This window comes from Scheffersomyces xylosifermentans, assembly GCF_036884685.1.
Source record: "Scheffersomyces xylosifermentans strain CBS 12540 chromosome Unknown RJT20scaffold_2, whole genome shotgun sequence".
NCBI classification, from domain to species: Eukaryota; Fungi; Ascomycota; class Pichiomycetes; order Serinales; family Debaryomycetaceae; genus Scheffersomyces; species Scheffersomyces xylosifermentans.
In genome coordinates, this window is record NW_027042940.1 from 95,732 (window position 1) to 119,661 (window position 23,930).

The 23,930-nt window shown below is 39.1% G+C and overlaps 10 protein-coding genes and 1 non-coding gene across 11 annotated transcripts; 5 read left to right on the forward strand and 6 right to left on the reverse strand. All coding sequences in view use genetic code 12, as the record gives it.

Annotated features, from left to right (window-relative positions):
* Positions 1-7: 7 nt before the first annotated feature.
* RJT20DRAFT_82891 (3-methyl-2-oxobutanoate hydroxymethyltransferase) lies at positions 8-916 on the reverse strand (the record flags this gene model as incomplete). Its single annotated transcript, XM_064921233.1, has 1 exon — positions 8-916. A coding segment is annotated over one exon (909 nt), but the record flags the coding sequence as incomplete, so codon positions are not given.
* A 538-nt stretch (positions 917-1,454) lies between these two features.
* GLO1 (lactoylglutathione lyase) lies at positions 1,455-2,423 on the forward strand (the record flags this gene model as incomplete). Its single annotated transcript, XM_064921427.1, has 1 exon — positions 1,455-2,423. One exon carries the CDS (start codon positions 1,455-1,457, stop codon positions 2,421-2,423), a length of 969 nt encoding a protein of 322 aa, XP_064775562.1.
* Positions 2,424-3,213: 790 nt separating this feature from the next.
* Positions 3,214-3,828, forward strand: TTR1 (dithiol glutaredoxin). The gene is made up of 2 exons (XM_064916434.1): positions 3,214-3,363; positions 3,502-3,828. Exons 1-2 carry the CDS (start codon positions 3,250-3,252, stop codon positions 3,742-3,744), a joined length of 357 nt encoding a protein of 118 aa, XP_064775563.1. The 5' UTR covers positions 3,214-3,249; the 3' UTR covers positions 3,745-3,828.
* A 991-nt stretch (positions 3,829-4,819) lies between these two features.
* Positions 4,820-7,621, forward strand: GCN20 (putative AAA family ATPase). Its single transcript, XM_064916435.1, has one exon. The coding sequence runs from the start codon at positions 5,105-5,107 to the stop codon at positions 7,361-7,363; it is 2,259 nt and encodes a 752-aa protein (XP_064775564.1). The 5' UTR covers positions 4,820-5,104; the 3' UTR covers positions 7,364-7,621.
* Positions 7,622-8,514: 893 nt separating this feature from the next.
* On the forward strand, positions 8,515-10,835 carry RJT20DRAFT_24060 (N-acetylphosphatidylethanolamine-hydrolyzing phospholipase D). Its single transcript, XM_064919344.1, has one exon. It carries the CDS (start codon positions 8,935-8,937, stop codon positions 10,345-10,347), a length of 1,413 nt encoding a protein of 470 aa, XP_064775565.1. The 5' UTR covers positions 8,515-8,934; the 3' UTR covers positions 10,348-10,835.
* A 102-nt stretch (positions 10,836-10,937) lies between these two features.
* RJT20DRAFT_92790 (uncharacterized protein) lies at positions 10,938-11,258 on the reverse strand (the record flags this gene model as incomplete). Its single annotated transcript, XM_064921452.1, has 1 exon — positions 10,938-11,258. One exon carries the CDS (start codon positions 11,256-11,258, stop codon positions 10,938-10,940), a length of 321 nt encoding a protein of 106 aa, XP_064775566.1.
* A 1,705-nt stretch (positions 11,259-12,963) lies between these two features.
* RJT20DRAFT_125242 (uncharacterized protein) lies at positions 12,964-14,257 on the forward strand. The gene is made up of 2 exons (XM_064916436.1): positions 12,964-13,299; positions 13,565-14,257. The coding sequence occupies exons 1-2, from the start codon at positions 13,198-13,200 to the stop codon at positions 13,910-13,912; spliced, it is 450 nt and encodes a 149-aa protein (XP_064775567.1). The 5' UTR covers positions 12,964-13,197; the 3' UTR covers positions 13,913-14,257.
* On the reverse strand, positions 14,258-15,933 carry UBP6 (ubiquitin-specific protease). The gene is made up of 2 exons (XM_064916437.1): positions 15,892-15,933; positions 14,258-15,785 (listed from the first exon to the last, which is right to left on the reverse strand). The coding sequence occupies exons 1-2, from the start codon at positions 15,905-15,907 to the stop codon at positions 14,344-14,346; spliced, it is 1,458 nt and encodes a 485-aa protein (XP_064775568.1). The 5' UTR covers positions 15,908-15,933; the 3' UTR covers positions 14,258-14,343.
* Positions 15,934-16,594: 661 nt separating this feature from the next.
* RJT20DRAFT_t41 lies at positions 16,595-16,684 on the reverse strand. The gene has a single exon. It is a non-coding gene; the product is annotated as a tRNA-Tyr (tRNA).
* Positions 16,685-16,828: 144 nt separating this feature from the next.
* Positions 16,829-19,328, reverse strand: RJT20DRAFT_125248 (phosphoinositide binding protein). The gene has a single exon (XM_064916438.1). The coding sequence runs from the start codon at positions 18,904-18,906 to the stop codon at positions 17,158-17,160; it is 1,749 nt and encodes a 582-aa protein (XP_064775569.1). The 5' UTR covers positions 18,907-19,328; the 3' UTR covers positions 16,829-17,157.
* Positions 19,329-22,906: 3,578 nt separating this feature from the next.
* Positions 22,907-23,884, reverse strand: RJT20DRAFT_132969 (uncharacterized protein; the record flags this gene model as incomplete). Its single annotated transcript, XM_064918183.1, has 1 exon — positions 22,907-23,884. The coding sequence occupies one exon, from the start codon at positions 23,882-23,884 to the stop codon at positions 22,907-22,909; it is 978 nt and encodes a 325-aa protein (XP_064775570.1).
* Positions 23,885-23,930: the final 46 nt, after the last annotated feature.

Below are 23,930 nucleotides of genomic sequence, written 5' to 3' on the forward strand. Positions count from 1 at the left end.
ATTAAAGGATATGCTCAGCCTGTTTCTTGAACTCGTCAAAGACATCCCGCTTGATCTTGTAGCCATGTTCCTCAGCAACAGGAAACAGATTATCCTTGACATCGCTATTGTAAGCCTCAAGCGCGCTCACACCCTTGACAAAGAAGTCCTCGTATGCCCTGACGAATTTGGGTTTGTGGTTCTCCTTGTTACTTTTCATTCCAAGCAAGTCGGAAATTACAAGAACCTGCCCAGAAGTAAAAGGACCAGCACCAATGCCAATGGTAGGCACAGAAATTCTATTTGTAATGTACTCAGCCAACTTGTTAGGTATACACTCAAGGACGATTGAAAAAACACCCGCTTTCTGTAAGTTTAAGCATTCTTGGAATATCTGAACAGCATTCTCCACGGAATTACCCTGTAATCTGTAACCACCTAATGCATTGTGCTTCTGTGGTGTGAGTCCCACATGGCCCATCACGGGAATTCCTGTCGTGGTTAACTTTTTGATCGTTGCTAAGGTGTAGTCATCCCCACCTTCGAGTTTGACTCCCTGTATTTTTCCGAACTTAACTAGTTTTATAGCCGTGGCCAATGCCTGCTCTGGGGTCTCTTCGTAGGTTCCAAAAGGTAAATCTGCAATCAATAAAGAAGTGTCATTGCCTCTTCTAACAGACTTTACGTGGTAGAGAAACTCATCGAATTCTAACTCGTTAGTGTCCTGCAATCCCAATGTTGTGTTGGCAAGCGAATCTCCAATCAAATTGATATCGATGTCGGCATGTTCCAACATCTTCGATGTAATGAAATCGTGAGAAGTGACCACTGAAATGGGTTTCTTTGACACATAGAGAGCGTTGATGTCCGTTAAAGTCTTACGGGCAGCTCCACTATAGGACGATCCCAAAACTGAGCTGCTGGATAAGAAGCGTTGGCCAGCAACAATCGCAGATCTACTCTTTCCTACCAGTACAAACATAATTATGGAACTATTATTATAAAATTTTGGCTTGCTTGCACTGAAAATTATATTGCTACTCGCTAACTACTGAGAAAGAATACTTGACCTACCACCCTTTTTGTATGCGTTCAAGCAATCCAAGGGCAACTAATACTACTAGCAAGCAAGCAATCGACTTGTAAGCGACCTATACGACTTATATAGCTGTAATACCCTCTCTTTCTGGCCCGAGGATATTCCCCGGATTCTGAACTCTGAAAATTTTCTCTATTAAGCTCCATCCACTACTGCGGCACGGACGCCATTGACCCAAAAGTTATACGAAGTGAAAAATCCTGCATCCATTTCCAGCTGATTACCAATCTGCCGACCCGTTTGATTGAAGTCCGAATAATCACCATATTCTAGAGGATTAGAAAGGAACTAGATGTTTGGAAGAAATCACAGTTGGTTGATATCCACCAGTGTTCGCTCAATTCGTACGTTATTCACCAAAAAACCGCAATTTACTATGCCTTCTTTCGATAAGTCGTTCCTTATGAACCATACCTGTCTCCGTATTAAGGACCCTAAGGTAACGGTTCCTTTCTACACGGAAAACTTCGGGTTCAAGTTGCTCAACACCTTCAAGTTCGATGACTTCTCGTTGTACATGCTTGGGTACGAAACCGTGGAAAACAAGGGCTTGAATTGGTCCGCCAGACAAGGTGTTCTTGAATTGTGTCACAACCACGGGACCGAGAACGACCCTGAGTTCACCGTTAACCACGGAAATGGAACTGAACACAGAGGCTTTGGACATATTTGTGTTACTGTCGACAACATTGAAGCTGCTGAGAAGAAATTGATTGCCAACAACGTCAAATTCCAAAAGAAGTTGGCCGATGGCAGACAAAAGAACATTGCTTTCGCCTTGGACCCCAACGGATACTGGATTGAGTTAGTGGAAAATGCCATTGACAAGGTCGAGGCTAAGACCAGCGTAGCCAGCTACAAATTTAACCACACCATGATCAGAGTGAAGGACCCTGAGAAGTCGTTGGATTTCTACCGTAATGTTTTGGGATTCAAGTTGTTCTCCACCTCTAAGCATGAAAACGCTAAGTTCACTCTCTACTTCTTGGGCTTTGAGCACGATCCTGATTTCAAGGAAGACACCATGTCAAATGAAGAGAGATTCAAGAGAGAAGGCCTCATTGAGTTAACTCACAACTGGGGAACTGAAAGCGATCCTGAATTCAAGGGTTACCACAACGGTAACAGTACTGAAAATGGTGCTATCCAAGGTTTTGGACACACTTGTGTCTCTTGCAAAGATCCAGCTACTTTCTGTAAGCAGATTGACGAGGAATTAGGCGACAAGGCCGATTGGTCGTTGAAGTGGAATCAAGGCAATATCAAGGGAATTGCCTTCCTCAGAGACCCTGATGGATACTCCATTGAGATTTTGGGTGATGACTTATTTGCTGATCAGAAATGACTCTCTGTGGACACTTCATCTCTGAAGTTGTAGTCCCATAGTTTTACATATAGCGATACTCCGAATATTCTTCACTTACACATACATACATATATATGTACGATATATACACGTACGATATATATGTAAATTCCATGATTTTCAACCGGAACATGCTATGTTCAGCCGTAGTTCCATGTTTTTTGCAATCTAAATCTTTTTGCAATCATTAAATTCTTTACGGCCGAAGTACCAGCCACACATAAAAGATGTGATATAGCCGCTTTCCAAGGAACCTTTTTTGTTTTGTGAGAAAGTTCTTTGTGAGGAACCTCTTCGTGGGAACCTTTTCGTGAGGAACCGTTTTGTAAGGAATGAGGTCCATACGAACAAACAACAATTTCCAATTTCTTACCATACCATGATTCTTGTTTTTTTCTTTTCTTCATTAATAATTCATATTAAATCTCTGTCTATTATGCTCTTCCAAAACACTCGTATCTATCAATTTCCTCGCCACCATTTTTTTCCATCTCTATCCCATTTTCCCCTTTCAAATCCCATTCATCTTCAATGACATTCAATGAGATTCAATGACTTTCAATGACTTTCAATGACTCTCTTCCTGACTAATCCAATCCCGTCTTCTTCATATCCCGTAGTTACACTATAAAGGTTAACGTCCTGTTTATGCAGGGCTGATCAATCACTTGTACGAAAACTGTGGCCGTCCAGTTTGCGCAGGTGCACCTGCGCCTGCCATTAGTAATTTCTGTATTGCAGACTCCGATTAATAATGGATACCAGTCGTTTTTTAGTATAAATAGTGGTGAAGTGTCATAATTGTATGCTCTCACTTGGATTTAGACGCTATATATCAACTACAAGAATGGTCTCGCAACAAACTACCGACAAGGTCAAGAACTTGATCAAAAACAAGCCAATTTTCATTGCTTCTAAGGTATGTATATGAGCCGATGGATGAACTGGTGAAAATGGACACCAAGAAGCCGCTTGAATAAAAGAGCGGTGAACTACGGTAAAAATCGCCAGGATTCGGATTTCAGTCGTGGAATTGAGTACTAACATATCGTTTAAGTCTTACTGCCCTTACTGTAAGGCAACCAAGGCCACCATTGGTGCTATCACCAAGGAGGCATACATCATCGAATTGGATGAGATTGAAGACGGTGCCGAGATCCAGGAATCTTTGTTTGAGTTGACTGGGCAAAAGACCGTTCCAAATGTCTTCATTGGCGGTGAGCACATTGGAGGAAATTCCGATGTCCAAGTGTTGAAATCTACTGACAAGTTGGATGACAAGATCAAGGCTGTTTTGTAAACTGGTTTAAACTACATACTGGAACTTCTCGACGTGTTTTTGGGGAGAGAATGTATAGAAGTGAATGAAACAAATCATTAGAAATGACTGTAGATTAGATGATTGTAGTATATGTAGCGTAGCTTGAAGTATACGTTGCATAATCAAGCGGATATTTCAATGGTGAGTAAATTTAACAGCAACAATAGTGATACAACCGGGTTAATGTGAGCCTAGAGGCATATTGAAAAGGAACATGAGAAAGTACATAGCAGGCACCATGAAAAAAAAACACTTATTTCATTATGAATACTTTCATGATTCAAAGCATCCCAGTTATGAAGGAGTCTCTTCTATAATCAATTGACTGCTAGATATAGAAATAAATCTGTAGACTAGTAATCTATGCCTTCTCATATCAAATTCGCGGGGTCTGACTTTATATGTAAAAGGACTGGTTTGCTCCATCCATTCCCACTATTGTTGCTGTAAATCTGTAAAACTATTCATGGAAGCTAGCATCCTCTATTTATATGCAATTGCAGTCGATACCTATGAATTTCTACACTAAAAACTTATCCATATTCTCTACCCTACCCATTCATCCACTATCACCTTTACCATTATCATCCTCTCTTGCACTAAGTCTCATCGCCGTAGCAGTGTGCTGCGAAAAATCTCACTCTCACTAAATTTTATGTCTCCACTGTTAGTAGCACTTCGCCTGCCAATACCAACAGAGAGAAGCAGTTCCCGTTTCAAATGTTTTTAATTCAAATGAAAGTTCGTTAAATACCATGATATGGATGGTAACATTATTTCAATTCAATAAGTCAACCCTATTTTTCAGTTTATACTCTATAATTACTGAAATACGTACCACTATCTACCATTAACCTTCCACGCACCATTAACCTTCTAGACGAGTTCTCCCTACCATCACACCCGGCAGGGCTTCCACATGACATTTCGCACCTACCAAAACATCTCCCACTACACTTCTCCCACTACACTTCTCCCACTACTTCTCTCTCTCTCTCTCATTCTCCCACTACTTACCTCACTACACCTCTCCCACCAGTTCTCTCACTAATCGCCGAAAACTCTATCAATAATCTCAGCCGCACCGTAGTAAAATTTTTTACCTGCCACTTTTTCCTTCTCGTGGGCGGCTAACGAAAAAATCAAAAACGTGAAAATCGAGTTTTACAACCACTTCAATTATTCAGTAAAGTCTTGTTCTCTTCTTCCTTTTAGAGTCAGACAAAGAGAAGTGGTTGATCTGTGGATTGAATTTTGTTGCGAACTGAAATCATTTCATATTACAGAAGTACCATTCAAGCCTGTTGTTTTTGCTGTCTTTTAAGCTTGTCTTTTAATCATGTCTAACATCGGATTGCAAGTCCGTCAAGCAGTTCCTGCCATCGACCCCGTCGTTGCAGACTACGCTGTGGGATATATTCAGCATGTATCTCACTCCACAGAAGACTCAGTAGCTTCGCAGCAAGTTCATATTGACGACGAAATGACGTTTGTTCGTGAACTTTTGCTCAATGCTGGTGGTTCTGAAGAGAAAGTCAGAATCTTAACCGATGCTTTAGGTGCCCAGTTAAACAAGAAGTTACAAGAGAATATGGCCAAGTTGGAATTGACTGGTGACACTTCTAAGAGACTCCTTGACATTAACCTTTTGCGTCAAACTAACGCCAAGAGAGATATCAACTCGTCGTTGGCTTTGTTAAGTGCTAGTAACGATATCGAGCACACTGGAAGAAATATGGAGTCAAGAGTTGACAGAACCAAGTTGGAGAAGCAGGAAAGAAAGATCGCCAAGAAGGTCGCTAAGCGTAATAACAAGTTTGTCCAATACGAGGCTTCTAAGTTGTTGAATCAGAAGAAAGATGACGATTATGACTCCTTCTTCCTCGAAATCAATCCTTTGGATTTTGGCTCGTCTGCTGGTAAATCGAAAGACATCAAGCTTGATAATTTCGACTTGTATGTGGGAGATGGTCAAAGAATCTTGAACAATGCTTCATTGACATTGGCCTACGGAAGAAGATACGGTTTGGTGGGTCAGAACGGTATTGGTAAGTCCACATTATTAAGAGCTCTCTCCAGAAGAGAGTTGAATATTCCTAAGCATATCACCATTCTCCATGTGGAGCAAGAAATACGAGGAGACGACACTCCAGCTCTCCAGAGTGTGTTGGATGCCGATGTGTGGAGAAAGAGTTTGATCCAAGAAGAACAGAAGATAAACGAGCGTATCAGCGATATAGAAAAGTTGAGATCAGAGTTCGACGAAGATTCAAACGAAGTAAGAAAGTTGGACAATGAAAGAGAAGATTTGGAAAGCCATTTGCAAGAGGTTAGTGAAAAGTTGAATGAAATGGAATCAGACAAAGCAGAGAGTAGAGCGGCCGCCATCTTATACGGTTTAGGTTTTACCAAGGAAACACAGAACTTGCCAACGAAGCAGTTTTCTGGTGGTTGGAGAATGAGATTGTCATTAGCTCGTGCTTTGTTCTGTGAGCCTGATTTATTGTTGCTAGATGAACCATCCAATATGTTGGATGTTCCTTCTATTACATACTTAGCCAAGTACTTGCAGGGTTATGAATCTACTGTGTTGGTAGTGTCGCACGACAGAGCATTCTTGAACGAAGTCGCCACGGATATAATACATCAGCATTCGGAAAGATTGGACTACTACAGAGGTTCTAACTTCGACTCTTTCTACTCTACAAGAGAAGAGAGAATCAAGAACCAGCGTCGTGAGTACGAAAACCAAATGGCATACAGAAAGCATATGCAAGAATTTATTGATAAATTCAGATACAATGCCGCCAAATCTTCTGAAGCACAGTCTCGTATCAAGAAACTTGAGAAATTACCTATATTAGAAGCACCCGAAGATGAAAAAGTGGTCACATTCAAATTCCCCGATCCAGAGAAATTGTCTCCTCCTATCTTACAAATGCAAGATGTGACTTTTGGTTACGATCCAAATAAGATACTTATCAAGCACGTAGACTTAGATGTGCAGATGGATTCCAGAATTGCGTTTTGTGGTGGTAACGGTACTGGTAAGACTACATTATTGAAGTTATTGATGGAACAATTAACACCTCTTGATGGTTTCATTACTAGAAACGGCCGTTTGAGAATTGGTTATTTTGCCCAACATCACGTTGACGCCATGGACTTGAACCTTTCTGCTGTCTCGTGGATGTCGCAAACATTCCCTGGTAAGTCGGACGAAGAATACAGACGTCACTTGGGTTCTTTCGGTATCACTGGTACTTTGGGTTTGCAAAAGATGGAGTTGTTATCTGGTGGTCAAAAGTCTAGAGTTGCATTCGCCGCGCTTTGTTTGGCACAACCACATATCTTGATTCTAGATGAACCTTCCAATCACTTGGATACCCAAGGTTTAGATGCGTTGGCAGATGCTTTGATCAATTTCCAGGGAGGTGTGTTGATGGTTTCGCACGATGTCGCTATTATTGACAAGGTATGTAATGAGATCTGGGTCAGTGAAGATGATACTGTGAAGAGATTCCCAGGAGATATTCATGATTATAAAAAGCACATTTTGGAATTAGCTGATGTTTCTGGTGTTGTCAGAAAACACTAGAGCGTTGCAGGGTTCAAGTACATTCATAGCATATTTATGGTATAGTAATATAGGATCACGCTTGGAGTCATCATTTTGGATTTTTCATGAGAGTTTTACAAGGCTCGTATATCAATCAATGACAATTTACGTAGTTGATAGTATAGATATTTAAATATAGAGTTGTTCACCACATTTTCACGCTGCTCTTCATAATTCTATTATGTCTATGTCTACCATATGGTTGTACACTAATGTTTTATAGCTCCGCAATATTAGTAGTATAATTTACAATAATATACACCAGCACAGCATATATTTATACCAGTTTGTATATATGCCTCCATATTTTCACACCACAATGTATTTTCGTAATTCTATCGTTAATTATCAATCACCAAGTATTTAAAGAGCATCTACGTTATTATGCATTTACAACTGTCCTGAAAATATGACTATAATGTCTTTTTTTTTTATCATTAGGTTCTAAATTTAGTATATTGAATAAATATATTCACATAGCTATATTTTGCAATGTCATATACCATATACATAAATTTACCATATACGTAATATATATTATATACAATATCCTACTTGTGATTCATGTTTGTGAAGAATCATTAAATGATTTAACTTCTAGTGGAAACAACTACTACAAAAAATTAACACATTTCAGCAAGTATCCAACTAAGTCAAACAAATATCAAAGATCTGCTGAGATATTACTATATTACGATAACAATACATAAATAAAAATGTCCATCCCCAATTAATATATCTCCAATATATAGAATATTTCCTCCAATACATAAATGTAATATATTCTCCCAATATTTACAATAAATGCTTATATTTACTTCACCATTCTAGCCCCATAGAGGTAGATTCATATAAACCCACTAGTTCTATAATACTTGTAACCTACCACCATCATACTGTATCTATGTGTTTCCTCTCCCCTCGTACTCCCCCATCCTTTCGCAGCCTCTCCTTCACAACCGTTCCCTCCTCTTTGCTACTATTTCTTTCCTTTCTCTCTCACAATCTCACAATCTCTAATTCCTAAGTCTCTTGCTCTCTTTCCTAACTCTCATTCTCACTCTCTTCTCCCAACTCTCACTTTCATTCCCTTTCTCTCTTCCCATTACTTACTCTCACTCACTTCTCCCACTCACTCACTTCTCCCACTCACTCACTTCTCCCACTCACTCACTTCTCCCACTCACTCACTCACCTCAACATATCTCTGCCCCAACATCCCTCACAACTCCTCCCTCCCTCGCACCTTCTTAAAAGCCTCCTAACCATCCATCACGCGTACTAACAAATAATACGTCTCTAAACGAGCGCTAAACATCCTGGCAGCGGCTTATTGCTTTGTTACTTTGGTTTGTTTAAATAAAATATTAAACTGTCTAAATAAATATATTTGCTGCTTCTTTTCTTTTTGAGTGGTGTTACTTGTAGTGGGTACAATTGTATAGTAAATATATATATATATATCTGTATATAGAAGAAAATAGGTAACCCATCACTTAGCTCAACCGCTTTACGTTAACGACTCAACAACCACAGCAACCCTCCATTCAATGAGCTTGCTTTCTCAGCTATCCATTAGAACCAAAGTCGGCTTGGGCCTATTGCTCTCCTACACCTCGTTCGAGGTGTACATGCAATTACGGACCCAATATGTGATCCACGCCAGAAAATCGGAATATAGAAGACTCAAGGAGCAGACAGCCAATATCGATGGTTCCAGTGACTCCAAAACCTCGGCCAGTGCCTCCGATGACATCGATATCGATAAATTCAGATCAGCCATTGTTGCTGGAATGTTCGTCAATCCTTTCGAGGAATATAGGCCCCAGACGGCATTCGAATTCTTGATGGTTCGTGCAATGGAACTCGTGGAGAGTTTCTACGGTAATCGTTTTGAGCTTCATAATAAGTTGCCTCATCCCCATGATGGTGCTGTAGATGTCGAAGATATCTTGAAGTTGTTCAAACCGGATTTGGAGCGTATGAGAGAAAACTCCAAGGTCTTACAAGCTTGCATTGCCAAAGGCAACTTCGAAGGTTTGTCCAAGGTTCCAAATCAGAAGTGGTTCCAGAATTTAACTACAAAATCATTACCTCCAGTGGATCAACAAATGCTCTTCACATGGATTGGACAATCGTGCTCATTAGTCCAAATCTCGGGTATCAACTTCTTAACGGATCCAACATTTAGCGAGCACCTCATCAGCAAGTCTGTTGGACCCAAGAGATTGACTAAGGCTCCTTTGGACTTGAAAGATATAAAGTACGCCACGAATGACAATTTGAATTTTGTTCTAGTATCACATAATCATCCTGATCATCTTGAAATGGATGTTGCCAAACAGTTGGGAAACTCTTCGATGTGGATAGTACCATTGGGGTTGAAAAAAGCACTTGCTAGGAAAGGTATTTATAATATCATAGAAATGGACTGGTGGGAATCTATAGATGTCACTAAATACATCTCTCCGGATGTGGCACTCAAAGACAAGTATGAAATCGTTTGTGTTCCAGCAATGCATTGGTCCGGCCGTTATATTCTTGACTCCAATACATCATTGTGGTGTTCTTTTATCATTAGGAGAAATGGAGAGTCTCTCGTGTATCATGCTGGAGACACTGGGTATCTGGAGGAGCTTTTCGATATTATTGGAAGGAAGTATGGACCGCTGCATCTCGCATTGTTACCGATTGGCCAGTATTGTCCTTCGTGGCATCAGAAACCAAGACACATATCGCCGCAGGAGTCGTTACAAGTGTGCTCTCATATTTCTGCAAAGTTCATGAAAGGAGTCCACTGGGGTACTTTCAAATTGAGTGGTGAACCCATTCTTGAGCCAAAGACCTTGTTAACTCAATTGGCGATTTCGTTGGATAAAGCTGATTATTATAAAGCACCCGAGTTCGGATTGAGTTACTTGTATAATCTTAAGGATGGAACAGAAACGGAGATTCACGTATAATACAAGCATGACGGGAGGCAACTAGGTAGGCTTTTGGTTAATTCCACTGCATTGGTATAGGTTTTGATACATATTCATAATAATTTATTTAATACAAGATAACACTTGATTGCACCCTGTGATTGTGATAATAGTCCAGGCCCATCTGTGAATACCCTCGACTGACGGCGCTTCTACATTGCATTCCAATCCGATTAACTTTTATTTAAATATATCTTATTATACAAAGAGAGCTGACGGCCCTCTCCTATTTACAACACCAGGTAAAATCATACGACACTAAATCACAGTTTTCATTGAGGTCATAAAACTGTCGTTCACATATTGTGGGGACAGCTTTTGGCACTCATATAAATTCACATATCCTAAGATTTTGATGTTCCGTATTCCACTAGTTTTTTTTTTAATTTGCTTGATTACAGATGGGTCAGTGCTTCGAGAATCGAAGAATGGTACTATGATATACAATAGTAAATGGTAATTTGACTTCAAAATCGGAGTGATAACGAGTCATTCTTCATTATACTGAAATTCATTGTCAAGACCAATAGCATAAGACTCACACACTTTCCCGTGACGTTCCCGCAGGTTTAGTTGTCTCTGTAGACAGCCCTCAACTTGGCTCTTTGAGCCTCAATCAATGATCTTTCGTAGGCTTGGTAAGTGGAATCGGATCTGATCACAGAACCAATGGACATGAACAAACCAAAAGTACCTACAGAACCCATAATGTACTGACCTAAAGTTCTCATGACACCGTTTGGACCGGCACCATTTTGCAAGATCGAGAAACCACCGAATAACACACCGACACATACACCGACGGTAGAACCCATGATGGCGCCCATCTTGAACTTTTCAAAGTTGGATGGTTGATGCTGGGCGTATTGGTATTGCTGAACTGGAGGCATTTTTTTCAACTATTTAACGAAGTAGCTTGAGTAGGGCCCGTTTCCGAGGTCTATGGAGACGTTTCTGGCTAAGTTTTCTATCTTCACCGGGATAATTGACTTCCGTAGCTAATAGCTGTGTCGTCAAATAAAGGTGGAGTTAATCGGCTGATGAGTTATAGAAGTACGAAGTATTTCTATGGTCTTTTGTACGATTGTGCTGAAAGGCGAGATTCGATGAGATTCCGCCTACTTTATATCGATGCAGATGTTCCAAGATCAATATTATCTGTAGTAAACAAGTTACTTCAAGCTGTTAACACGGAGACTGTGTTCTTCAACTGCCGCCCTCACATGGGCTCAGAGAACTTTTTGTCGCTGTAAAATTTTGTCGCAGTGCCAACGGTAAATTTTCCCCATACTGAAGAGAAAAAGAGGATACTGAAGAGAGTGAGGGAGTGAGAGTGGTGGATGAAAGAGTGAGGAATGAGAGAGTGAGTGAGCAAGGTAATGGAGGAATGAGTGAGTGGAGGAAGTGAGTGGAGTTGAGATGTCGTGTCGTTGTGAGAAATGGAGAGTGAGTGAGTGAGTGTGTGTGTGTGTGTGAGGGCGAAGTACAAGAAAATGAGCGACACTGTGAGTGAGTGAGTGAATAAGAGACACTGTGAATAAGAGACACTGTGAATAAGTGACACTGTCAAAAAGTGACACTTTGAATCAGTGTTTCCACTTATTATTCAAACTTGAGGCCAGAATTGATTCATATTAAACCCCAATAAAGTTCACAACATCCTTCAAGCAAATTAGTGATAAGAACAACATGTTGTAAGTTTGAACTATTTTTTGTGAGTAGTATGAACCATTTCGTCGTGCTAGGTTGAAATAGACTTGAAATCACTGTAAGAGACACTGTGAATGAGTGAAAGTCGCACTGTTGGAGTCGTGAACTGTGAGAGAGTGGTTTTGACAGTAAGAGTGTTTCTAGTCTAGTGGATGTCCAGTTGGATGGGTGTGTGTATTTTTTTGTGTGTGTGAAGTGAGGGAAGGACACTTTCTCGAGGACACTTTTTCATAGTGGTGATCGTGAGATTGAGAATGAGAATGACGAGAAGAAGACAGTACACACACAGACTTGTCTGGTTATATAGTATTGAGGGTACTTTAATTAGAAAGAAAAGATAAAACAAGATAAAGCAAGACAAAACAAGATAAATAGTAGAATAAGTGCTAGTAAGGTAGATTTAGTTTCTTTGTGCCTTCCAAAAGAGACAAGAAGAATTGAATGAGTATTTGATTCCTTGGCTGCAACAAATATACTAAAACAACACAACCAGTAAACCTTCTCACTATGAAATTTCTGGGACAAGAATTGTCAAAGCAAAACCAATGAAGATTGCAAAAAAATCTTTTCTTACTTCAAACAAATGTTTGTCATACTCACTTCTCATCATTGTAAGAAACTAACACAACACACTACATGTTCTTTAAACACTACATGTTCTTTAAACACTACATGTTCTTTACACACTACATGTTGTTTAAATGGGTTAGGCCTCACTCTCTCCTACTTCTCTCAATTTCGGTAGTGTTTCTCCTTGTCTGCTTACACCCGCAGACTTTATCTCACTCAGCCAGTCACTCAGTCACTTATTCTTTTGTTCACTTTTCTCTCACTGAAGCTATCCTCTCACTACTCACTTTCTCACTTTTCTCTCACTTGCCCTCTCCCACTCTCACTCCCACTCCCTCACTCTCCCACTCTCCCACCACCGAGCCAATGAAATTTTCGGTATACCGCGCACGACCTCTTTTTTGTCTTCTCAATCAGGAAAGGTTGGTTGTAAAGATAATGTCAAAAGACTTAGTGTGCTATGGTGGTTACCACATTGACCGCTGACTGTTGGTTATTGAAAGTGAACTCGTCGTCCATTGCAAACATTTACCCCAGAAATTCACCAAAATGGGTTCCAGTGCATCGAAACCACAAACTAAGGTGTTTACCCCTGCTACACCGGTAGACTTTAGTGCTTCGTTCTTGTCACAATTGGAGAACTCTCCAGAAGTATGTATCGATAATATAGAGAATGACATGACAATTTTGACAGGTGAAAGAGTTGGAAATAATAACTTCCATGGCTATTGAATGGGAGTCACCCGTTCAATGGTGAAATTCGGATCTTTTTGGTGAACTTTTCACAGCAAATAGATCTCTTTCATACATCCGTCAATATTGAAATTTGATGAAAGAAATGGGTTTGTTCACTTAAATTGTAATGGAAATTCCTTTGCCAATTATATAATGAATATCTTAACTAACATCTTTCTAGTCTGACTACTCTCGTGCTCAGTATACCGAGAAGTACATCCAAGAACGTGTTTCCGCTGAATTGACCAAATTGGAGAAGGAAACAATCAAGAACTTCCAAAACACAACAAACTCTGCATTGCTCCCCTCCGACTCCAGCACTGACACTTCAGTGCCTTCTTTGAATGAGAAAATCGAGTCTTTAACTAAACTTTTACAAGAGAACGCCAAACTCGCCAAAATAGAAATCGGTGATGATGTCAAGTCCGCTAGAGAGTTGGTTATTAAGTGCTTGAAAGAGAACCCAGGTAAGAGCTTGAACTGTTGGGATGAAGTAGAAGCATTCAAGAAGGTTGTGAGACAGTTGTAGGAGTCAAGTAGAGTTTAGACTTTGCAATTGAGCAAATACGGATGGTAGGACCGGCAATATTAATGTTAAAAGTTAAGCACATGAATTTTTCAAAGTTATAGCCGATGATTTTTTGGCGTCACATTGAGGACTTGAACGCTACTAGATTGAAGAACTGAATTTGGAGAAGTGACACACGATTTCGTGTTCGCTATGGCAACATATATTCATCCAAAGGTATTTCTGGACCCAGAAGTTTGTATATATCTAAAGCTTTTGTGGTACATGGTTCTACATGTTCAATTCTTAATGTTAGAGTACAGTTTATTTATTAATATATTCAGTTCTAAATAAAACAAAACGAAGTATAATTACCTGATGCCTATTGCCGTTAGAGTTCCTCTATTGACGTCTTTCTTTTAATTGAACTTCGATCAACTTATCATTTTAGCCTACAATCCCACAGCCTTGTAGATTAATATCAAGGCACTGTCGCTTTCTCCGCCTCCAGCTAATTGTTCTATCTTTTCTTTGCTTACCGAACTTACCTTATCATCATTAAACTTCCACCACCTCTCTCCATCGAAATCACTACTGTCCTTTACAAACGATTGATAGTGACCAGAGTCAGCTGATGAACCACTGTGTGTAACAATAGCATTCAATTCATAGACTGAGGAAGGGTTCTCCGTGGCCTTTTCTAAGTTGAACCCTTCTGGCAAGATCGAAGCAAAGGAGTCTGTGTATTTGCTCTTAATGGAAAGGATTTTCATCTCATCTTCTTCCTGTTGCTCTAAAGGATTCAAGGTGGTATCCTTCTTTGCCTTCTTGAAATCTCTGACGAGATCCAAATTGTCTTTCTCTATCTTTCTCAATTTATCTCTGATGGTAACCTTCTCTTGTTTAATGGACTCGTCTAACACTTCGGCTAAGTCCAATTCGAATGGGAACTGAACTCTTCTGAGAATCTTGGACTTCTTTTGCGTGTCTCTTCTCCAGAAAAACCTTACGAAGTGGACTGTCAAATATTTAGGCAATCTTGTGATGGTTCTAGAGATTTCATATTCCGTGTTGGATTGCAAAGTATCGTTGAATTTTTCGATGGTTTCCTTCAATCCTCCTAAAATACCATCTCTAAGGAAGTTGGTCTTGATATCAATGTGGCAGTTCAACTTCAATGCATCTTCATAACCTGTTTGGTGCTCCTCATCTGGTAATGCTAAACACTTTTGCTCGGTCTTAAAGGAAATTTTGAAGGAATCTTCCACTTTTAAGGTATCACACAATACCCTCAAGATCTGAGAAAAGGCTTCTTCAGCATCTTGCTGCTTATAGTAACCTGTGTTGTCTCTTTCAGCGAACTGAGGAAAAACGTTTCTGAAGAGTGATAAGAATAAAGAAGGTGTCACCTTTTCGTGCTTTTTGGCCATTTGTTGGAAAACATTCTTCAACGCTACCACTAGAGCCAGCGAGGAGCCTGAATTGGAACTAAACGATTGGTAGTTTTTAAGAGCATCGGCTACATCTCTGACTTGAAACAAAGCTTGTAATGAAGAATTCAAGTAACATGTGTTACCCATATTAACCAAACCAGATGGATCTGTACTTACTTTCACGAGCTGATTCTCATTCAAATCTTCAATGAATACCTGCTTCTCTACTGGCTTCACTGGGAGATTTTTATCTGGAGTTCCTAATACCATGATTGGCTGTTTGGTATTCAAGTTAAGATTAGATACAACGTCATCGTCATTGACTTTTCCTCCTTTGATAAGAATCTTTTGACGTTCTGGAGGAATCAATGTGAGTTCCTGGATCTTATTTTTGAATGTAAGTCCCGTATCTTCGGCGTTGAGCTCTAGCTCGTACACCTTACCAGCGTTCTTGATAGACACTAACAGTGAAAAGTTAGTAACCAGCTCCAACATTTTTGATGCGAATTTCAACCCAATGAGCTAAAATATAACTTTATGGGTTGAGAAACTCTACTCTATACATACCCTTGATTGTAGACATGGTTTTCTACCGTTTTTGAAGAAGAAAGAATGTGATATAAAGTGGCAAAATCTACTATTATTGATCTTAAGCATGTCTCTTGATTGGGACATGGTCGTGCGGCGACCAGTCTGCAAATTGATCGGGATGGATGGGGGAGGGTCTAGGAGTGGAGGTAGGGCTAATTAGGAGTATTTATGGAGGTAAAGGGAGGTTTTGGGTATATATAGAGTGTAGAGATTGGAATCTATTCTGGGGTAAATTTCGTGTAAAAAATAGTGTTTATGATGTTATTGAATGGGGATAGAAGCCATAATGTAGTAGATCAGATCTATGAGAAATGCTTCCTATTTAGGGAAGAAACCCAAGTACCACTATGGAAATTTCTAAGAAAATTGGGTTTCAAAGAAAGTACTTGAGAGGATTTTAAAAGAGAGATTATATTATTATTCTTCGAAGGGAGTCTCAAGAAGACTATCCAAAGCAAACCCTGCCAAAACATGTTTGGAACGTGTTGCATACCCACGAGTACGGAAATCAAATTGCAAACAAAAAAGAGCGAAGAACTCTCTGTCTATTCGAATAACAAATAAGAATAGGAAGGAAAGGGCTCGGTCTGGAAACGAGATATTCACAGCTGAGAGACTCTGACTTTTGTCTGACTTTTGTAAGGTCATTATTCTCCAGAAATTCAAAAAAAAATTGAAATCTCCTGGGGGTGAGTCGAACACCCGATCTCAAGATTACTTTGAGGTACTCATTACAGTCTCGCGCCTTAGCCAGCTTGGCCACCAAGAGTAATTTCTGAATGTTAAATCCTTTAACTGAGTGTAGTAAGTTCAAAATCACGTTAAATTCACGTGACTATCGGCAAATATAGGCAAATATATAACAAAGACTCTATAGTAGTAGTTCAAAATCTGCATTAAACCTTGAGATACTAGTTATAGTGCTTCTCTCTATGTTTGTCGGCAATTATCCACCTTGATGATTGAATCATTTTTAAAATTGTTTTTTTCGGTGTTTTGTTGGAAAATTGGACAAATAGTTCAAAAAGTTCATTCTCATTCATGAATCAATCCAATAGAACTATTCTTTTTCACGAATATGATACTATGATAAGACCATATAATGCATCACAACGATAGATTTGGACGGCTCCATAAAACTATGTGTCTTGTAATCAAAGATGGAAGTGGATTAAATATGTCAACACCCATTATTTCATTACTGAAGTTAAATATTTTATTCTATTTATCTGTAACTAAAGATTAATTCGCTTCATCTAACAAAGAGTATTGGTGTAACAAAATGCAGTCTCCTCCTCTCTCAGGGTCTAAGCCATAAGTATAGAAGAATCCTTCTGAGGTCACTACGTGAATATGTAATAAATTCAAAGATAACAAATCCTTTGATAAGTAGCTGTCCTTTGTCGGCGTTGAAGACGACGAGTCCCCATCTTTTTTGACCAAGAAAGCTTGAGGAACCAAGTCTTGTTGTAATTCGTTATTCATGACAGCAATAGATCTCATATCCTTGCCGATTGCGTTAATTTTTAATGATGCAAAATGCCGGGTTGGTTCTAGGATAGAAGAAAACCGGGATGGAAGAAAATCCCCCATTCTTTGAGCTGCTTTACGACCCAAAGTCTGGGACGACCGCCGTATCAAACGTGCAACTGACAATCTATTCTGGTCAATTAAAGGCTCAGACTTTTGCACAGGGGAAGAGCTGGCATCTTTAGCGTACAAATCCTCGGAATTGAAACTCGTGAATGAGTTCGACGAGCCTTGCGACAATTTTCTTTGCTTTGAAGGAATAACTTCGATGGATTCATCGTCTTCATTATCATCGACCTCATCACTATCGTCTCCATCATCTCCTAATTCATTGACATCAAATTCCTCTTCTGCATCCTCCTCATTCTTTCCAGGTCTTGCTTCCAGACTCGGCTTCTTGGTCAGAGACTCCTCCACTATAGTTCCTGGTATTTTGGGCGATGACGTCTTCTTGTTTCTATGCTTTGTTTCTAAAGCTTCCAGCTCCCCCAAGCGGAAAATGTGAACAGTTTCACTTGACGAAGTGGCAACGACGTACTTGTTATCGGAACTGAAGCTTAAAGAGAAGATTCTAGTGGAATAGGTTCCTCTTCTAAACTGGAAGAGCTTTACGCCTGTTGCCACCGAAAATACTCTCACTATTGTACCCTTGTCTGAAGCAGTAGCTAATAATGTTCCATCATTAGATAAGGTGATTGCAGCTAACGTCGATTTATGAGCTTCAATGACAGATAATGGTTGTAATGTATTCAAGTTGAAGATGATGACGTCTCCAACACGATTAGGGCTATTGGACACTGACAGGATATTATTTTGAATAGAGTTAGAGCCTCCATTTGTGTTCACACCAGAAGCAAGTAAAGAGTCGTGTGTAACAGTTTTGGGTGGTGATGGGTATGCTAGATAATTGTGACCGTCTTCGTCGGGTGTTGTAGATATCGTACATAATCCATTCACATTGGGACTTGTTTCAATAGTATGTAATAGCTTCATAGATGTGATATCGTAGATGTATATTTGCTCTTCCAACAACACAATAAGTCGTGATTTGGTCAATTTGACCTGTAAGATGGTTGATGGGAAGATCAAGTCGCAAATAGTTGATTGTCTTTTTGTATTTATGATTTTGAGCTTTCTAGGGCTGGAGCCTGGTTCTTCTCCCAAAGCTACTATGGCAATAAGAGAAGTGCAATAAAGCATCTCGATGATGCCGATCGATTCTTCTTTCCGGAACTGATAGCATTTGCCAAACTTAGGCCTACAGTTAAAGATCTTATATCCATTTGTAAGACCAACTGCAATGCACAGTGCGTCCTGATTGAATGTTATAAAGTTGACCGAATCGTCCGAATTTTTGATGCTGCTGACTATCAGTGACTCTGTCGCTATGCTATTAGCGTATTGCTGTGATAGGGTATGATGAAGTGAGGCTCCTGTCGAGCCTGCTTGAGTCTTCAACATGGCGGCTAATTTTCAAAATACGCCAGATGTTTGATGGTGGACGCTGAATCGATCTATTCACGGCTTAAACAGGGGTAATGTCAAATAATAAGAATATAAAGCAGTCAGATACTCTTATCTGCTTTGAATGATCAAATCCAACCAAATAAATACGGTGCCAACGAGCTTTCTTGTCAGTTTACAACCAACAATGGATCTCCACAACTGTTAAGTGGATACGGGTCAACAGAGCCTCAATTGAACCCCGAAAATAAACCAAAAGTAATGTTACGACTGTCACTTGACTTTAAAGATAGGATTTTCTCTACCAATATCTCCCCTTCGTACAATTTAGACGAACTCTATTGAAGAATGAAGACTACAAACAGTAACTAGGAATCTTATGTTTTCTTTGATATGTGACAGGTGTGGACTGTCTGCAGGCGGTTATATAGGAGGTTTTTTCGTTAAGGAATTGACGTGCATATTGGCCATATGTGATTCAATGATGGAATTGGGAAGTGCAGTGCTTTTGCTAATAGAACGAAGGGCCGGAATTCGTTAGTACCGGTTGTTTTATCACTTGTGCCGGAATTTGGCTTATAGGTTGTAAAAGGTGTACTATACGAAACGATTTATTTCAATATTAATGTGTATGTATGTATATGTTTATTTATGCATATGCTTATTTATGTATATATATAAATATATAGATATGTTTTGGCTGCAGAAATAGTGTAGTTACTGTGTGGTTTTAGGTATAGTTCGAAACTTTTCAGTTAAAATGGAGTTCAAGAGGATTTTTGCAGCATTTCTTAACCAAATTCTTCAGCTAGAGCTATGACCATTTGAGGAAGAAAACAATCAGTATGTGATTACAAAACATACAACATAATATAATATAATGATTGATATTATATATATGTGGTGATTCTTCTTGAAATGCAATAGAAACGTACTGTTTGATCGATTCACTGATAGCCTTCAAGTAATTCTGTTCCGAAACAGTTCTACCTGTGGTAGAGTATTTCGCTAAAGGAACTACAGGAAGCTATACTAAATGTCCAAACGAGCAGTTCCATGTTGTTCAGTTAATTGATTCTGGAACAGATGGCGATATCGAAATTGACAGATGAAACCGTAGAATGAAATATTTCGTGGCCCCTACAGAATTGATATAGTACTACCCAACAAAAGAGTTTAGGCGATGGTCTACAAAGATTACATCTTATAGAACTGGGATCATGCCCATTCCAAATGCTGACATCTGAAATGCATTTAGAATGAACCTATACGGGTCGGTATCAATACATAAATAACAATCATGATTGCAAAGACCCAACGGCAGCTATTTTAGTTCAATTGATCTTAATACAATACCATTGGCTATATCTTTAATACTGGTGGATGAATGTACCATCCTTCAAATGCAACCCCAGAAATATCCATCAACAAATGAAATTCCTAAAATATGAGTTGACTTACGATTTAATTTCCAAGCCATTTTTTCAATATCAAATTGTTCTATGAATGCAAGCCATTCTGGATAGGCACGTTTAATTGTGGTGCTACTATACTGGGAAAGTGTAGATCCGACGTTCTTCAATTGAATATGTTCACAGTATCAATAGTATAATTGTGCGATCTAAATGCGCATAAAGACGGCATCAAGAAGGTAAAGATCATATGATGATGGGGTTTAACTTCATTGTTAATGAGTACAATGAAGATAATTAGGATAGGAAATATGAGTGATAAAAGCCTAGCTCTCATTCCGGAAATATTCTTTAAATGATACAAGATAGCTACTGCACTCTGAAGTATAATTGGAAAGAAAAGATGGACTTCAAAGGACTATTTATAGGACATTCTATAGCTTCGAGAAAAATTCGGATTAATCCGGCGTAATGAGTCTATTTTTTTTTGCACCTATTAAGGGTCCTTCTTATACAATGTCCCAAATTACCAGTATGTATTCTAGTCTACACTGGAAATGAACATCAAAGTAGGTTAAATTTTTTTAATCACCACTAGGATTCTGGTTCATTTTAGGTGCAAAATTTAATTCGATTGGTTCACCGAGATCGCAATTGCATATTTGTGATTCATGCCTATTGGGACAACAAAATGAATTCTAAAGAGTCTTCCCTCTTATACTTGAAACTATTCTATTTTTGGCATTTCTTAAGTTGAAGGGCTGCAATGGAATGGAAAAATTCTATACCAATTTAATAAGTTTGTCCATAGTCCTCTTTCCCCTCTTGGAATTGTATGAGGAATTGTATGCGTCAGCTTGTTGCTTTCACTTTGATGTGCAAGTATCAACTTCGCTGTCACTGGGTGATCTGATTTGAAGTACATCTACTCCATCAGGCAAATCATAATTCTGAGTAAGACTACCCTCTTTTCTTCGTCTTAACCTAAGAGTCGTAGTATTCGCAAAAGAATGAGATCAAAAATTGCTGCAAAAAGGATGTGTTTTGGTGTTCCAGTCCATTGTACTTGGTCGAAACTGGACCATACCTGGCATCGGTTTGCATTTAAAATACAAAGCAGAAACATATAACGGTGGCATGAATATGTAAATTGATGGAATGAACTTTCGCAGTGATAGTATCATCTACTTGGTGGTTAAACGTTTTGGAATTCCGTTTGATACATTTCCGAGCATTAGTGTTATTTTTTGCCGGATGACTTGAAACAATTCCGGTCAATTTAGTACATAGTGAAGCTATTAATACTAGAGGAGGATGTGACTGACTTTGACGAAGTGTCTGAGAAGAATTACAATAAGAAAGCTAAGAATAATGCTAAACAGGAACAGCCTATCATTGTATAGCATATGAGAGGAAAGATGAAGACTGTGAGAAAGTGAACTATGACATCTTTATATGGTGCCTATGGGCAAAACTAAAGACCTTATCTGATGAACAATTCAGCCAAAAATTTCCCACACCTCGTTTCGATGCCTATTTCACCAGAACACTATCAGTATTGATATGCTCCTTCATGCCAATTTCTTCATCACGCCCTACGACAAACGGCATGGTGAAATCCCCAGAGAATGGGCGTTGGGTTACTTGCCTGTAGCTTAAGGATATACAGTACAAGAGAGAAGGAAAGCTCTTACTTCTATGCAAGCAAAAGAACCAGGGGGATGTTTGCTATTCTGCTATTCTAAGGGGGTTTGCTAGCAAGAAAGCCACAGATAAGAGAAGTCAAGGGGCTATCAGTTTAATTTTCAGATAAGATAAGCTTTTGGTGCCGTTGATACACAATTGGGAGTATTACTTGCTTCTGGAAGCGCTACGTCAAAATTCATAGAAAACATACACAGTAAGGGGAACTATGCACAGTTTTATTTAACTATTAAAATATGCCAAAATGACGCTTGTTATCGTCGTTAAAGAGGGAAAGATTTTTAAAGGAGGAGTAATTTGTGATTTTCTATTTTTTAATGATACATATCTTTAGATGCTTCTTGATCGCTACAACAGTGTCAGTAATATGTTACGATATAATGTAATACCGCCTAATTAAAGATAGTTCCTAATCGTCTATGCTACCATTATCTATCTTGTATAGTTGCTGTTCTAGTACTAACGACAATACTGCACGGAGGACAATAGTCAAGTTTTTGCAATCTGATTGAAGGATATACTTGATATGAATGATATGAGTTCATAGAGAAGGAGTAGTTGTAGAAGAAAGTAAAAATGTTCAAGTTTTGACAACCGACATTACCGTTTAAGTTTGCGAGAGGAAATGTTTATAGTTTACTGCCTTTTGCGTAGACTTCATCTTTCTTATCCTACCTCTTGCTTACTCTCTGGTGTGTTCTACAAACTTCATTGGATCCATAATAATAGACTTATTGTAGAAGTATCTCTATAGAAAAATTTGAAAACTAAGAGCACTAAAACTCAAATCAACTGATGTCCCAATAATCCTCAGCACTTCAATAGAACTTTCAGGGCATAAAAACCGTTAGGCGAACCCATTAACAATACCCAATCTTCGCTTAGATTTGCTTGGCTAACCAGGTGGTAAATCTCTCTATCATCTCAGGAGTACAATCGTGACCAACACCCTCTTGAATAAATATCTCGGTATCCTCATTGGTGTTGTCGTAGAGCTCAGCCCAAACACGAGATAACAGAGTAGGCACAAGTTGGTCATCTGCTCCATAAGCAGCAAACATTTTAATCTTCGTCATAGGGAAATTTTCAAAAATTTCTTGATCTTGTCTGCTGACGAGCTTGTGGAATGACTCAGGGTAATACTTCTTCTTCTGATCGTCATCAAATTCGAGTTCCTTATAATGGAAGTAGAAGTATTTCTTGTAGAAATCGTTAGAGTCCTCTTTTCGCTTGTTCAAACGGTTGATCAACAAGGAACTCATGTCATTACAACCAACAACTGGGTTGATGATTTCTACCAAATCAGGGTATCTGTTAGCAAATCTGATGATAGTATGTCCACCCAAGGAATAACCACTAAGAATGTTTCTAAACCTAATATCTGTGATATACTCTTTCTTGAGATCTTCTGACACGTAGTAGTCTAAATTCAAGTATGAGGGCAAGAATTCCATGATCAACTTCAAGTCTGCGATGTTACCTTCAATGCTGGAGATCATGTCAACAGCATGAGTATCGTTACCAGACTTCCAAGATGAGTTACTCTTGGTATCCACAAGCCTTTCTCCATGGTTTCTGTTGTCAAAAGTCACACAGATCAACGGGATATCAACCTTTTCCTTCTTAGCATAGAATTGTTTCAAAACATTGTAGGCCGTGGCTTCCGTGTAAGTGTAATCACCCTGTCTGTGGTGGACCAAATAGTGGACGTAAATGGGGATTTCGTTAACTTTTGTCTTGTTGTTGAAGCTACTGACGTAGTCTTGCAATACAGACGAATTGTAGACGTACGTGTTGATACCACCTACCACGAACTTCTCTTTGGAGAACGACTCTGGGTCGAATTCGAACAATTTCATTTTTAATTTCCCCAAATTAATGTACTCTAATACCTGAAATCAATTC